A 17,258-nucleotide genomic window follows, 5' to 3' on the forward strand; every position below is an offset into this window, starting at 1 on the left:
ATTACAACAGTGGTATGCCGAAAAGACACACAACGTGTCCAACCTTTAAGTGGATAGGCTACCGCAGCAGACCAATAAACCTAAAAAATAAGTATAATAAATACCTAAAAGTGCTCACTGAGTGTATATACCTATGACCATTTATTTGCAGCTTTAAAGCTTAGAATCAAGACAAGATAGATTATTATATCTGCATTATAAGGAAGCAATTGAATGGAAGCAGATGAAAAGCCAACCGTCCAGTTACTTTTGGTCCCCTCAAATGGGGGCTACTATGTATAAAAAGGGATTCCTACATGCATCACCCAATATGGCTCTAAATACAGGGACAGTATGCATTTTAACCTTTTAATTTATTGTTTCATTTCAAATCAATGTGCTGGACTACAAAGCCAAAAGCACAGAAATTGTACCACTGCCCAAATACATAGTGCTCAGAGGTACGTATATCCCATGAGAATGGGTAGCAGAGAAGCAGATGGTGAACTCATTATCGATGTAAATTCTGGAAATTATATAAATGAAATATACAAGGAGAAGTTTGTGGTGCCAGTTATATGTAAAGTTAACTGCTGAAACCAGCAAATTTGTTTTGATGGCTCAGTATCTTGACATTGATTGAGTCCATCAAAGTTTCTAGAGCAGAATACAAAGCACAGCTAAAAACCTGTTGCGAGGATCTCCTATATGAACGGCAGAACAACATGAGACAACATGGTGTCTACAGCACTAACTCAGCGTTACATTTTGGCCTTGTACCGTCAAAGTACAGATTTGATGGTTTTCACTTGCATTTTAATTATGGCAGGGTTGTGACATTTAGGCTAGGTCATGGACTTTCCATTTTATTGTTCACATTTTCAGATTAAGTGCATAAGTCTGCAACTTGAAAATGAGAACGCACAGCTTTTGAATTTCGATTTTTGTCACATGAAATGAACACGAAATGCAATTTGCCTTTTAATTTGAAATATTACAGGATCATTCATGCTTCCATAATCAGGAACCTCCAGTAATACAAGTGAACATAGCCTGAAGTAATCCTTTTACAGTAATTTGCTGGCAGCTACACAATTATTACAAATGATACTTTTTTACTTGGGCCTAATTATATCCATCCATTATCTAACCTGTTTATTTCTGGTCAGGGGGGGTCTGGAGTTTATCTCAGCATGCATTGGGTGAGAAACGGGAATACACTCTGAACAATTATTCAGTTACAAGGCATAATTGTTATTTCAATCATACAGATTTGAAGGTTTCCATTTGCATTTTAATTATGATAGGGTTGTGTCATGGAAAATTAAAAGTCAAATGGACTTTGTCAAATTGTCAGATAAAGTGCATTCAAAAATGAAAACACAAACTGGGTTTTTGCATTTAACCTTGACTTATGTCCTGATTTTTGTGCACATTGAATGAAAATGAAATGCCATTGCAAAAGCAAAGTTAGCATAGCCTTTTGTGGTTGGAACGATTTGGCAGATGAGTATGCCTATATATATACTGTATATTTCACCCACCATTCAATTTCAACCACAATGCTTTGCAGATATATCTACATACTATATACAGGTCCTACAGTAAGTATTTGTTCATTACAGTAATGTTGCTGTGGAAACTACAGAAATAATTTATAGTGTACTGCTACTCCCAGAAACCATTGTAAAATGGATATAAAAGGAAATAAAAGTCATTGTCCACTAGCCAGTGTAATTGGACAGCATGATCACATTGTGATCACATTTTTATCCAGCTGGCTGAGGACCTGTATACCACAACAGAGGTTGCATGTAACCCTAGTTGTTTCCTTTTTGTACTAGTTTCATTCACACTCTTGCATTGTCATGACACAAACAAATATCCAAAGGTCCAGAGAGCATTCAGTTGTGCTTCAAATGGGTCATAGAAGGTTCTGGAAAGATACAGTCAAAATAACTGAAAAATGCCCTCACTTACCCCAGCATGGTGCTTACCAAAAGCAAAAGGATTTTTATGACAATATTACTGAAGACTGGCCAATGCATTAAGTGCACAGTAAATTGTACTGTGTTAAATCAACTCTTACAAAGTACATATGGCCCCTATTGAATTATGTTGAATTAACACCTGGCATTTTCCACATGGGAAAATATGGGTACATTTTGTTTCCTCAAAAGCCCATCACACTCACTTTAAACAAAGTGTTGCTTATGAATGCTTCATGAAGCATATGTAAAGCATGAACATGACATAATGGCTTCATAAACCATACATAAGCAAACGTCAACTGAAGCAAACAAAAACTCTGAAGGCCTCCCTGCTCCATTTCTCAGTTGTCAAATGGTGTAAAAACAAACCATTTTCTTTTAGAATTGTTCATTCAACTGTTTGTACTGGCATGGTGGTGTAATCTGCTTTGAAAATACATAAAGATATTTCAAAGAATCACTGTAGATATCTAGATCCAACCATTTCTTACTTCAAAAGTTGCATAGTTGCTTCCAGTTTGTTGATATATACAGTTCACACATTTATTAGCATTTACTGTAGTATAACTGTTATTGCAATAATGTACATAAATAATGCCTGTGTACACATGGCGGTTGCAATTGGTATTAGAGAAATCTCCTACAATGGAATACATTTTGACATGTAATATACAGTCCCATGAAAAAGTATAAAGGGGTCAACTAATTTCTCACGTGAGCGATATGGGTGTTCGATAAGTTTTATCATTACCTTAATTAAATAATGATATAAAAATGTGTTTTCTATACTTTGTTTACCTTTGTCTAATATTACATTTTGTCTAAAGATCGGAAACCATTCAGTGAGACAAATATGGAGGAAATAGAGGATAATAGAGGAAGTCAGGAAGAGAGCAAATTCTTTTTCATGGCACTGTATTTAACTTTTCTGATATTTTTATTTGATGTGAAGAAGGTAATATGAGATTATGTTTTTTTTTCAAAGTATACCATTTCTAATCCTCCCCTTTCTTTTTTCATGCCAAGAGATTTCATATCACTGTCTGACACCTTTTCTTGGCCTTTATTTTTATCTGCGTTGTCAATCAAAAGCAGTTGCTCAGCAGCATAAAATACATGTCAATTAAAGACGGGAGATGAGCAGAATGTGCCATTAAGAATCCTATCTGAATTTTAAAAAGTAAAGCCAAATCTAATTATAAAGGATTCACCATGTCACACAAAGTCACCAACTTTTTTCTATCAAGCTGTTTGCAGCTATAAATAAACCTCATATTGCCACTGCTCATTAAATTCCTATCTTCTGCTTCTGTCCAGCAAAGGGATCTTAAAAGCACATTTGGTGTTTATAGAGACCGTGTTTTTTGCTGTTGCATTGTTATTTTTTTGTCAGGTTGCTTGAAACCTCTCACGACTGGTGAAACTCTACAGTGGGCAGGAGATTTCAAAATAATTCCTATTCTACGAGTGAGTTAAAGGGTACTTGAGGACCAATTATAGTTGTATGCATGACACGGAGCCCAACATAATTTACAGTGTTGAGCTGAGATGAAATAGCATGATCTACATTCACATTCAAGATGAATGAAATGACTTATAATTCATTATCTAATGTCACAGCCAACAACAAAATAGGTCAGAATCCATCCAGAAAATGAAAACACTTACCTCAGTCTTTCCAAAGCATACATGATTGTTAACTTCTTTTATAGTAGGATTAGCTATGTACCATTAACTTGTGAGTAAATTCACATCATCTTCCTTCCAATCGCATATTTCCAGCTGCCACACAACACCAAAGAATAATGGATCAACATCCATGCTTCACAGTTGGCAAGGTGTTTTTCTCGAGAAAGGCTTCACCTTTTTTCTCCAAACATACCTTCTTTGGTCGTGGCCAAAAAGTTCAATTTCAGTCTCGTCAGCCCAAAGCACATTGTTCCGAAAGGCTAAATCTTGTGTTTAGTTTGTTCTTTCTGGCAACTCTGCCATGTAGGTCTTTGCTGCTTAAAGTATGTTGTATTGTTGTCCTGTGACTACTTTCTACTACTTGCAGCTCTTTTGCAGTGATGTATGGCATTTCTCACCAGGTCTCGGGCCATTCTATCTGAAATCTTTCTTGATCTTCCAGACCTTGCCTCGATTTCAACTGTTCCATTTATCTTCCATTTTCTAATAATGTTTCTGACAGTGGAAATTTTGAAGCCTTCTTGGTGGAAATGAACCTTCATTCTGAAAACTGTTTAGGGACCCCATGGTTGTTAATACCAGACAGAACAGCCACTGCAGTTGGATACTTTAGAAGGCATTAACACATATGGAATAAAAAAAATAATAATTAATTGCCGATTAGCATTTTCATTTTGGCGCGGATATATGCTTCCATAGATCTCAGTACACATTTTAGAATAATATTCACAGTAAATTTTATCCCAACAGGAAAATAATTGGCATGTGTGTTTTGTTGAGGAAAGGACTGAGTGAAACACATTCTGTGACTATGTTCACATCAGAGTTGATGACTTAAGACAGCAAGGCATCATTCCCACAGGCAGTCACACATCAGGGTGAATGTCTCTCTCCGCTCAGTTTTGTGCACTCTGACTAACTAACTCTGATGTAAACATGTTCCTTCCACAGAATAGAAAGTGTCCCCAAAGATGCGAAGCTCTGTCTACATGTGTTTGATCTCAGAGGCCTCAAGAATTTGGGGTTTGTCGCACTTGTCTGTTTATTTATCCTTGATCTGCCATGTCTTTGTTCCGGTGGCTTCGAGTTTTTTGTGTTTCAAGAAACAGAGCTGGTAAATAGGCCCCTGAAGGGGAGGCACTACAATTGCTGGTCTAGCTGGTTATGAGCTGGTTAAACAGCTAGTGCTGGTAGCTTGTCTGCAACTGATCAAGCCATGTCAAGCTGAGAGCTGGGCTGAACTGGTCAACTAGCTACCAGCTGTTTCAAAACCTAGTTTTGAACCTTTTTTTCAGCAGGGAATGCCCTAATATGTGTTGAAATAGTCCAAATGTACCTTCTAATAGTGTGAGTACATTCAAACAGAGCAAGGGAAATGCACCACCAGTGCCCTTCATAGCTGGAACAGTAGTGTTTCCATTTCCCCATTCTCTTCAGTATTTTAACCAGTATGTTACAGTATTTGTTTTAGTGTAATGCTCTAAAACTGGTGATTGTCTACTGAACTTCAACAAAATTTGTGAAACAAATGTTCGTATAAAATATCTTATACATTTTTTATTCATTATTATTTTTAATATCACAGAAATTAATAGGAGAAAGGGAGATCATGAATAATAAATATGTTGTGTGTTTTTAGTGCAGAATCCGTCTTTCTCATTAGGTTGAGTCAATTTGCTATTGGGAATTAGATTTTGTTTGGTTTCATATTCCTTGGGTTTTTTCATGTAATCCCACAAAAGTAAGGTAGCTGAAACCTCAAAGTCATTCACCAGTAAGCTGTCCTGTATTCTTTTTTAAAAAGAAGTGACCATTTTTATTTCTGCATTTCATTTGCCACTGCTACTTCATTGTCTGCTGTTTGCTTTTAGCAAAAAATGTCAACATTAATTACTGGTTATCAAGTTCATTTTCATTTCATTTCCATTTCAAAGCAAACCTTAAAAAATATATTCATACAACATTTCATTATGTTCATGGTAAGCGTTTTGACAGCTATTTGCATTGTCGGTGATGAACCCTGCCCAGTAGAAGACCATTATTTGTACACAGGTTAGGGTTTATGGAGGCTTTATGCATTATGCCAAACAAATCTTTTCCAAAAATATTATAGAGGCAGACTAGACTAAAGCCTGCAAGATAGCTGAAGGAAACAGCAAAATTTGAAAACAGCAAAAATGAAATGCATACAATTCCTTAATCTTCCAAGCTTCTAATATGTTTTTATTTGACAGTGAGCATCACTCCAAACTGCAAAATGCAAGCACCAGCAAAGAGGCAACCTCCATGTTCCTTGAATATCCACTGAGCCAGAAATAGGTCCATAAGATAAAATTAACTAAACTAAAGTAAACATCAAGTGTGAAATAACATACTAAAATTAAAATCCCATTATTTTAGCACACAGCTGTTGCTGTACAGCAAGCCTACACTACTTGAGTCAGTGTGGTTTGAAACAGACCTGGGTTAAAAATATAAGTGTTTTGGTTCCAAATACTTCCTATGCTCGGTTGACCTTTCCTGGTGCGATTGAGCCAACCAAAAGAAGGTGGGGTTTGCACTTTTTGAGAGTATTGCACAGGTTCCAATACACCAGACAAACCCAGTAACCAAGTTTTGAAACCTGTTTCAATAAGGTGTACAATCACCTATCTGAAATGCTGACACTTCTAGGACACAAATACATTTCTTTGAGACATGGTTGATGAAAACATGAGACCAAAAAAAAACATTATTACTAGTTTCATTGTTTCATGAAAAGCATACCCTGAGGAAGTATCAACTGTCCTTTAGGTTGTTTTTTTGTGTGTTTTTTTTAAGTGAGACAATTTGTGACCTGACTCAAGTAAACCCTCCCTTTACTGGAGAGCACAAGAATTGTGGGGAGTCAGTACTTGGTCAAAAATGAAATAGTGGTGGATTAAAATCTGAACAGGTGGGAGATGCAGTCCACTGCATTATTCCATGTTGCTTATACACCAGGAGCATTTTATTAGGTATTTATTAGACTTATGCTTTAGGTCTTCTGCTGCTCTAGCCTATCCACTTTGAGGTTTGATGCGTGGATTCACCTCTAACCTCTCTAATTAACAAGCTGTTTCTGCCCACAGAACGGCGGATCACTGGATGTTTTTTGTTTTTCGCACCATTCTCTGCAAAATATAGAGACTGTTGTGCATGAAAATCCCGGAAGATCAGCAGTTTCTGAGATATTCAAACCACCCTGTCTGGCACCAACAATCATCCCTTGATTACATTTTTCCCCATTCTATGGAATTATGGATTCTATGGAAGTCTAAGGAACATAAGGAGGAGGCTCCTGACCCGTATCTGCATGATTTTATACATTGCACTGCTGCAACATGATTGGCTAATTAGATTATTGCATGAATAAGTAGGTGTACCTAATAAAGTGCTCAGTGAGTGTATATTTATAATATATTTATTTTTTCCAAATGAACTGCTTTGGTAAAGAATTACACCTTTTCAGTATGTTTCACTACTTGAAAGGATACTGCAATGCTTTGGCCTCAGCCAGTGACGTTAGATCACCCTGATGATGCTGTTGAATGAAGCATGACTTGAGAAATGTCCACATGCACTTTTTACATCCACAGGACGGGAGATGAAACAGGGATGGCTGCGTGTTTTGGTCTGCATTGTTTTTCTTGAAATGTTCATTTAATTCACACATTGTAAAGGACTCATTTGTATTTCACACTTTCAACTGCCCTGAGATATAAGCAGCAGAAATATGCAGCAGATCTGCATAGAAAGCCATGATCTAAATAATGAGTTATATTTGGTACATTTTGACTGTCGCTGGGCTTGATTCACAGTTACATTGCAAATGAGTTACAGTATGTGTCACTCCATGGAATGACAGTAACATCATTATCCTGTTTAATCTTTGACATGCTCATCCATTTCATAAAATGTTTAGTACCTGCGATTAAGTATATTTTGCTACGTCAGAGCTGAAGCTCCAGTGGACTGACAGAGTTTCACTGCAGTCCTGTTCCTGTGATTGTAGTCATTTAGATCAATTTGATGCTGCTAGTTTCAATTTAGCCAATTGAACCTTGGCTCTTATCCTGGGCAGTGTATATGTGCCTGACTGGCATTCGGAAAAGCATGGGTTTTCCTTCACATTGTTAAAAAAAAGCTATCCTACAATTTAGCGCTGTCAATTCTGATGACATTCAAATTGCTAGTGAGCACAACAGTATGGGCTGAAATTGCATGACAGGGGTTATTCTTGGGCTGAAGGACATAGCATTCTCTTCATTTGCACATATCTTATGACATAGGTACTATTCATGCAGGACAGGAAAAATCTTGTTCAAAAAGCCAGTATAGCCAATTATTATTATGTCTGTGCACTGTGGCATACTGTATATTTGGCTTTAAATCCAAAATTCTTAATTTCACAACACTGAAACATAAACACACCATTTATTTTCCAGAGATTTACATAGATTTTCTTTAAAAATAATGCAATGTTTTGCATATCATATGGGCTGGTTTGACAGACACATATAAGGCTTGGTCCTGGACTAAATTGAGTTTGGTAGGGAGAATTTCCAAAATAAAAGATAAAAGATGAGTCTAGGACTATCTGTATCTGCAGAGTAGGCCCTAAAACTTCCAATAAACTAAAACAATGAGGAAAAAGCCAGAGGAATGTATTGCCATATATTCTTATCTCCTACAGTGGTAACAGAGTTCTTGCGTGTGGCCCAAATGCCCAATCCATGCAAGAACATCTTAGGTATACAGTAACTCTTACAAGACAAGGGATGTGTGGCTATGGGGATGCATCCTGATTGCTTTTGGGTTGTTGCTGCATTAACTGGGTGTAGAGCTGAGACATTCATAGCATTTTAAGATGTTGGCAATACCTGGAGAATGATTTATGATAAGTACAGTACTTACCTCAGGTACAACTGATGAATAACACATTCATAGTTTGGATGAAATCAGCATCTGAATCTGTTCAGGAACACTGCTGGATACCGAGGCACTTTTTCCCTGATTGGTAGATTCTGTTTTGGTTTTTGTAGCAGGCAAGTTACTGCCAAAGTGCAAAGTACATTGCCCATGGTCTATAGACTATGGTCTGAAAATGAAAGCAAATGTCAGTTTATTCTTCTTTTTACAGTTTATTAATTATTTCCACCAACCCCCACACTGTTAATGTAGTATAATTAATGTGCAATTTAAAAAAATCCCAAATGAAATTAAACCACAGTGTAGAAAGTGGACAATGAGTGATGACCCACAAGGCAAGCTTTGCTGACATTTCTCATTTGCACATTCGTCCTACTCAGCAGGGTAGCAGGCACAGCCCCAGAGGAAACACGTTTGCTTCAGTTGATAATCCCGCATAGTGTGTGTGGCCACACGCGACTTTCGCTTAAGCAAAACTCATTTTGCAGTGAAGAGCACAGTTCCAGCACACAAGTCCCTATTGGTCCTGAGGAAATTCAGGTGCCAGCATTGTGCAGCCTTTGGGCCCCATCCCTCTATGACTGTACAGTATGTTCAGTACCCACCTTCAAAGATGGAGCTCATTATTTAAAAAAGCAGCCAAGTGCTCTGCATGACTGAATGTGTCTACAGCCAGCCTAGTCTCTGCTACAGTACATCTGCAATGTTTGATGGAAAAGACAAAAAAACTATTTACACAGGAAATATCAAATCATAATCCTTTTTCTATCTTCATTTTCATTTATTTACTTGAATTCAATGTCTTTCTACAGTGTAATGTACTTTATTTAACCCACACACTATATAATTGCTGTATAATTGATGTACTGTTTAAAAAAGAAATCAAAATGGAATTAGACCACGATCTAGGGTAGTTGATGTGCTGAAGCACGATGCTGCGATGCTGAGACTAGAACTAAAACATTGAGCACCGTGTTTCATTTGTTTTTAAGGTTATACTCTATTTGTTGTCTGCATTTAACCCATCCCAGTCATTTAGGAGCAGTGGGCAGCCAGCTCTGTGTGCAGGCCACAGCCTTGGTCAAGGACAATGGCAGGACCACACCTAACCTTACCATTTTACCCCTATTTGTCTTTTGTCTCTGTGCCTCTGTGCCAGCTGGTTATATGTTCGTTATTTTGAGACCACTGGTTTGTTTTCTTGCAGCAGCCCTTCCCTATACTTACCCCTGCAATTTTGCTGTGGCTTGCTAGACTTTGGTCAAATAAGTAATTGTTTTGGAATTCAATGCTTTTGTACACTTTTCTGAGCTTGTCAGGTGTATTGGAACCTATGAAAGACTCTTAAAAAGTGCAGATCTTGCCTTCTGGTCCTCTTGGAACAGAAAAGTATTTGAATTCAAAACTCATCCCTTCATACTGTACTTTGACTCATCTGTGGGAGTACCTCGATCTATTGGCACTTTTTTCACCTGTCTGAATTTTTTAGCCCCTTAGTACCTTGTGGTGTAATCTAGTACTATGGCAGTTGTATTTGTATTTATATTGTATTTGCATTTGTATTCATCTTGTTACTGTAGTTACTGACCAATTTGCCATGTGTACGGGACCTAATGTTCATTGCTGTACAACTGATTCTTTGTGAATTGTACCTTTTCCAACCCATTCTGTAGTTTGTTCTAATGACCTTGATATGGATTTTTTTGTGTGCCACTTTACATAAAAGCATTGGCCAAATGAAATGTAAAGTAATGCAATGACAGTGTGATTGCCTTCACTACAACTTGGCCTCAGTGGCTGGCAGAGCAGGCAGGTGAACCGTCAGTCACTCTACCTGTGGATGGTAGAGCAGACAGGTCGTGGGTCTGCCGGTAGAGGACAGGAGGCTCTCCATGCATCATTGCAAATTGTAGTAATTTTTGTCAATTTAGCCATGAAAGCCACAAAACAGCCCACCAAATTCTTCCTCAAGGCCACTCTCAATAACGTGTCTTGCCACACTTGCAACATCATGAAGAGGGTGAACAGAGTTGCACCTTTTATTTGCGAGCTCGTACTGTTTACTTGTGGACATTGAGAGAGGGAACAGCATGAGTAACCAACTTATACTGCACATGCCTTTACATTGTCTGTTTTTACCAATAAATAACAATCTCTCATTACCACAGTCAAAATGAGTGTGAGAGTTATCTGCCAAAGTCCATGTATTCCTAGCCATTATCCTGACACAGGCAAAACGACAAGTGACAGACAGTACTGTACTACATAAAATACAAGCTGATTATTATTTGTAAGTACAATATCTAAAAAAACAACAAAATTATTTATTGTCATTTAATTACATTACACTTCTTAACATTTTTTTAAAAGAAGGAAGCGGTGGTTACATTCTTGCTTGATGTATTGTAAGAAACAGGCCCACAGTCCTTGTTTGCAGGTGAACTAGCATGGCAATGGCTGAACTGTAAGTCACCCTCAAAGCAAACTGCCTCACTGCTCCTTTGAACTGAACAGTGATTGCTGCAGCTTGAACCTAAGAAAGTGCCTGATAAAGCCAAAATGTGTATCTTAGTTTCACACATTGCACCTAACAATTTAATACTGTACATCGCTTTCAGAAGTGCCAGCAAACAAGTACTTGGACAGTGACAATTTTTTGCCTCCTGGCTCTGTACTCCAGCACATCAGATTTGAAAACAGAAAAAACATTGTCACTGTCCAAATACAGTACTAATGTACTGTAGTACATTATATCATATCAAGCATTTGAAAATTTAACAATGGCAAAAGTGTTTTGTCAGAAATATTGATTGTCAATGTTCAATATGTTTCTCATGGGTATTTTTTAAGCCTCACAACCCTCCTTGCCTTTTGAGCAACCAGAAAATGTACCAGAAAATGTGTCCCCCTTGAATTTCCAGTTTGCTGCACTGAGTCAGACCTAATTAGTAGAGGTTTTCATGCAGAAGATTCCAGGCCATTGCTTCTCTTATTGTTAAATATTATTTTCCTTTAGTATAAAATGACACACACATTGTCCTCAACCATAGACAATGGAATTAGGATGTAATCACCGACTCACAGATATGAGGACATTAAGACTTCTCTACCCAGGAAAAATATAATTGTCTTGTTAACCCATGATTATGTGCTATAAGTAGAATAAAACAAGTCTGGTATTAAAATACCAACTAAGGACAACCTTACATGGCTACAACTACACAGTTACTTGACTGTAGGAAAGAACAATGAAACAATGAAAACTCATCTCAGGATTTTTACAGTAATTAGCAATTAGGTATTGTTAATAAAAAATGTGCCAAGTATAATTAAAAAGCAAAATTCTTCATTCTAGAAATATAATATATTAATCTATCTAGTGCTGCCACAATCATAACTAAAATACAGATGTATTTGGTAATTTATTAAATGTTCTTAAATCTGAAAAAAATGTTCTTCTTTCTCAAGCAAACTGTCTGTCTGAAATGTCTGAAAATCAAACACGTTCAAATCCTGACAATTCCATCAAGACACCCAGTACTATACTGCTTCTAATCACATTAAAATCAGATTGTACCTTTGTCAGATTAAATTGAAAAATGTCTATGTTACCTTCCATTTAATGATATTGGTCTGGAAGGTAATATGTAACATGGCTGTTCTTTCAACTATAGCATCGTGTACGTGTCCACCATGATTGTGTCCATGAGATTTGTTTACCGTAATTATTATTCAATGTCATTCATCATTTCTGAGGGATCGGCAACTCTTCAATAACTTATTTGCTGAGGGCCATTCCTACATATCACGACTGAATCCTGGCATCTGATTATGGACAATACAGTGCAACGTACCTCTTTTACAAACTGCTGACAAAGATCGAATTAACTGAAGGTAAGAGTAGTCAATAATATCTGTCTCTTTTTTGCCAATGCTAGTTCTTTCTGTGCACCTGCCCAAGGTCTCAGCTCATAATTATATATTGTCAGAGGAAGCACTGACATAATTGAATGTGGCAACACTACAGGCCAAACAACACCGCTGTATCACGCAACCCTCGAGTACTAATGGTGTTAAAAGCTAAATTAAACTAGAAGGAAATCAGGCACAGGTTTACTCTAATTGACAAAGGATCATATCATTTAGAGTGTGAAAATAGTACAGTACAAATGCACCCCTTGGCTTGAAAAACCAGTTTGCTCAGGATTCATCATATTCCAATCAATACAAAATTCTCTCAGAAAGCCACAGGCATTCAACAACCATTTTCACCTCCAGCCAACCATTCACTATTAAGCAGTGTCTCATCATAATTAGATTCGTGCCACTGGAATAGAAAGTCATTCGAATATGCTCCTCATCAAAGACAAATGTGCTTGTCAGTAGCTTTTCATTTCAGGATATCATTTTTCTATAAGGAAATTTAGGTTGAGAATAATGAACAATTGATTAAACGTGGCAGCACTGGGCCTTTAGTGTCAGAAGGCAGTGAGACTGTGAAATGCCTTCAGAGAGGCTTGGTATAAATAGACTAGGCCCCCGACTTCGCAACACACAGCCATAACATCACAAGTGAATCACAAGCTGGAAAAAAGAAGCCCACTTTGAAAGTCACCTTTAAAATTACACTGTACTCATTGAAGGTCAGCTGAAACATAACGGAAACATAACATAATGGATTATGATACAAACAAAACACTGGGGGGAGGAGGCTCGATAGCTTTAATTAAAAAGTGGCATTACATCATCATATTGCATAATTTTAATGCAAATAGGCCACTAGGGATCCGAAGCTGTGCCCAACCTTATGTACATGCTGAAATACATTTATTTCAAAATATAGTATATTATCACACTACAGTTATTTTCATAACTTAAGTATTACACTTCCAGGGATTAACTGAATGTATCAATGCTCCATGCTTCATCTTTAAGGCAATGAGGTCATTTTTTCATTAGTAAAGTAATTTCATTATTGTTCCCTAAGAGATGGGCGAAAACCTTAATGTTGCGATTCCTTCAACACTCTGTCTTCCAGTACAGCGTATCTCTTCAACAGTGGTTTGATATTCTGAAAATAAAAATAGAAAACATTAATGTTCTTCATAAGGTTATGCTCACTTTTAAATACACAGGCACTTCATGTTCCCAAGCAAATATTTGAATGTCATGGAACATATAACATTTGGATGGATGAGAATCAGAAAAGGCAAAAGACAACTTCTGAAGGTTCCGGTAACACATATATATATGTTCTTCAACAGGTCTACAGCATGAGCAACATATTGCATTGTATGTCTGGGTCTGTCTTTCACAGGCCTTGATTCAGGTTTTTGATGAATAGATTAACTGGAATTATATCAACCCAGCTCACTCTGGTGGTTACCATATTCAGTAGCCATATACAGAGTTCCAGAATTATTGGCACCCTTAATAATTAGGCAAAAAAGTGCCCTGTTCATAATAAAGGCGGAACGGATAGTGCAGTGGGTAGCACTGCCGCCTCACAGCAAGGAGGTCCTGGCTTCGAATCCCCGTCGGCCGGGGCCTCTCTGTGCGGAGTTTGGATGTTCTCCCCGTGTCTGCGTGGGTTTCCTCCGGGTACTCCGGTTTCCTCCCACAGTCCGAAGACATGCAGGTTAGGCTGATTGGAGAGTCTAAATTGCCCATAAGTATGAGTGTATGAGTGTGTGAGTGAATGGTGTGTGTGCCCTGTGATGGACTGGCAACCTGTCCAGGGTGTATTCCTGCCTTTCGCCCAATGTATGCTGGGATAGGCTCCAGCCCCCCTGCAACCCTGTTCAGGATAAGCGGGTTCAGATAATGGATGGATGGATGGATGTTCATAATAAACAACACAGATAATAATCAATATGTTACGTTCAAACACATGGGAAAACTATATACTTTTATTTCAATACATTTACTCTCATGTCTCAATGTTTTTTGTTTTTGCTGAAAATTGAACATTTTGGCCATACACACCATCAACATGTTTGATGGCAAACAAAAAATGCACACAAGGAGAAGTCAAATATGGAGGTGGGTCATTGATGTTTTGCTGCCAGTGGTCCATGGCACTTGAATGAATTCAAATAAATGTACTTGGCACCCATGTACAGACTCAAGGGAATTTGCTACTCAAAGGGACAGATCAGCCAGATCTCATGTTTTCACACCACCTTTTACAGTGTTTACAAAAGACACTCTGAATCTCCTCCTTGGTATTGAACAAATGACAACAATTGTAGCCTTGCTACCTCCATACATAGTCTACATGATATATTTTTTGTCCATTGCCAAAGGAAGAAATTCTAGACAGCACTATTGACATGGGCATACTGAAGACTGAATTTAATTTGAACCTGATGGGGCTCTGTTCACTGACACTTTTGTTTTGCTTGAAAAGGTTTGTCAGCCAACCAAATTTTGTGATAATTGATAACTGTGCAATTAGTTCAGACACTCATATTTATTTAGCAAATATCAAACAAAGGCGAAAATTCATAAGAACAGATTATAGTCATGTCTCCAAGATACTAAAGGGATTTATAATGTGAAAGGACAACCTTATCCTGCTGCTGTCATCTGTGCCAGGTCTCTGTTTAAATTTTAATGTCAGTCAGACTGACATTCTAGAAAATAAAGTATAAATACAACAAAAAAACATTCACAACAAAAGCATAGCAGCCATGTGGAATCCATGAATCATTCATCTGCTTTGTGCAGAACTCAAAATGCAATACAGTACTGTAATCTCAATACGCCAGCGATGCATCACTTTTCTCCCAAGCACCACTATATGCTATAAATACCACGTATTTGTTTCATTGCAATTTTATTCAAATTTCCAAGCAATAAATATTCACACATTCATTCAAGTACTTTCCTGTGGATTAATTCTAAATCTCACTAGTTACATCGCAGACAAATCAATTGGCAATGAGAATGATTGTTGCTACAAGTTGATGTATATTGCATATTGTGCCATAATAGAATGCATTCAACTGAATACATAAATTTATATCAGAGTACATGTAATCATTATTTTGCAGTTTATGGATTTGCTGTCTACCTGTAGTATTTGTTCAGAGTTGTTACTGATTGCTTGTTGGTAGCAGGAGCAAGACAGCCCTTTGCTCATTCTCAGTTAGCTGCAGGTGTCAAAATACACTCACTGAGCACTTCATTAGGTAGACCTGTACACCAGCTTGTTGATGCAAATATTTAATCAGCCAATCATGTGGCAGCAACTAAATGCATAAAAGCATGGAGACATGGTCAAGAGGTAACTTTGACCGTAAAATTATTGTTGGTGCCATACAGGGTGGTGTGAATATCTTAAGAACTGCGGATCTCCTGGGATTTTCACACACAACAGTCTCGAGAGTTTGCAGAGAATGGTGTGAAAAACAAAAACAGCAGTTCTGCGGGCAAAAACGCCTTGTTAATGAGAGAGGTCAGTGGAGAAGGGCCAGACTGGTCAAAGCTGAAAGGAAGGTGACAGTAATGCAAATAACCACACATTACAACAGTGGTATGCAGAAGCAGAAGACCAATAAGTCTAAAAAATAAGTATAGAAAAGTGCTCACTGAGTGCACAAGCAATCTGAGTTTTACAAGGCTTAGTAAGTTATGCACTTGCACTGGAGAACTGGCAGGTGTAGTGAAGAAAGACCAGCCCAGGGTAGTCCATGATACATCGGGGACAGCTATTACAATCCATAGCATCCAAAGTCTGAAACAATCATATCCTTGTACTTCATTGAGATCTTTTAAATAATAATTTAGCAGCACACTGCCACTTGATTTGCATGAGTGCTTTCAAAATGCTTGCTATAAACAAGAAAAGTGGCAGGCCGTGAATAGAAAATGCCTCCTCCTCCTCCCTGACAAAGCTGTAACCCTACACACCGTGCAACTACTTTCTGTCAGTTCATGTGGGGCAGCCTGGATACCATCCAAGAGGGACCAAAATGCTCTCGATGCCAAGACGTAAGCGATACTAATCTTCACACTTTCTTCAGCTGGCATGCTCTACCGCGGTTCACAGTAACAATGAGTCAAAAATCTGGCTGAGAGAGCACAGTATGTGGGGGCACATCAGTTCTGTACATTTGAAGCTGCACTGTTGATGTTTGTGGGGAAGCAATCACAGTGTGTTACGCACTGTACATTTCGGTCCATCTGATCTCATTATTACGCTGTCAGAAATTCTTTCCTGGGTTTTCACAAAGGTACTGTATGGCGTCTGCAGTCAACACCATCCAATGTTTTTGCTTCTAAGAAATTACTTTCCTGGGTTTTCACAAAGTTACTGTACGGGGTCTGCAGTCAACACCATCCAATGTTTTTGCTTCTAAGAAATTACTTTCCTGGGTTTTCACAACGGTACTGAATGGGGTCTGCAGTCTACATTACAAAGGTTTTTCCCTGGTAGACCAGTCAATGATCCGGCAAGGTAACTTGACTGGTAACTGTAGAGTTGCTGGTTTGAGCACCTGAAAGGCACATGGGGATGCTGACTTGCATCTGGAGAAATAAAGTTGGGTCCCTAAATGACAAAGGAAGAACTCTGGCTTTTGGCCATTTAGCAAGGCCCTTAACCCAAAAACTGGCTTTAATCCGGTTCTTTCACTGTCCCACAAC

At 38.0% G+C, this 17,258-nt stretch overlaps 1 protein-coding gene across 1 annotated transcript in view; it reads right to left on the minus strand.

Annotated features, from left to right (window-relative positions):
* Nucleotides 1-13,308: 13,308 nt before the first annotated feature.
* Nucleotides 13,309-17,258, minus strand: part of xylb (xylulokinase homolog (H. influenzae)) — a 57,974-nt gene continuing 54,024 nt past the window's right edge. The window contains exon 19 of the mRNA XM_061238864.1: nt 13,309-13,680. Coding sequence (XP_061094848.1) covers nt 13,612-13,680 — 69 coding nt within the window. The 3' untranslated portion in view covers nt 13,309-13,611. The remainder of the gene's footprint in view (nt 13,681-17,258) is intronic.

The sequence above is a fragment of the Conger conger genome, chromosome 4, assembly GCF_963514075.1.
Source record: "Conger conger chromosome 4, fConCon1.1, whole genome shotgun sequence".
NCBI lineage: Eukaryota > Metazoa > Chordata > Actinopteri > Anguilliformes > Congridae > Conger > Conger conger.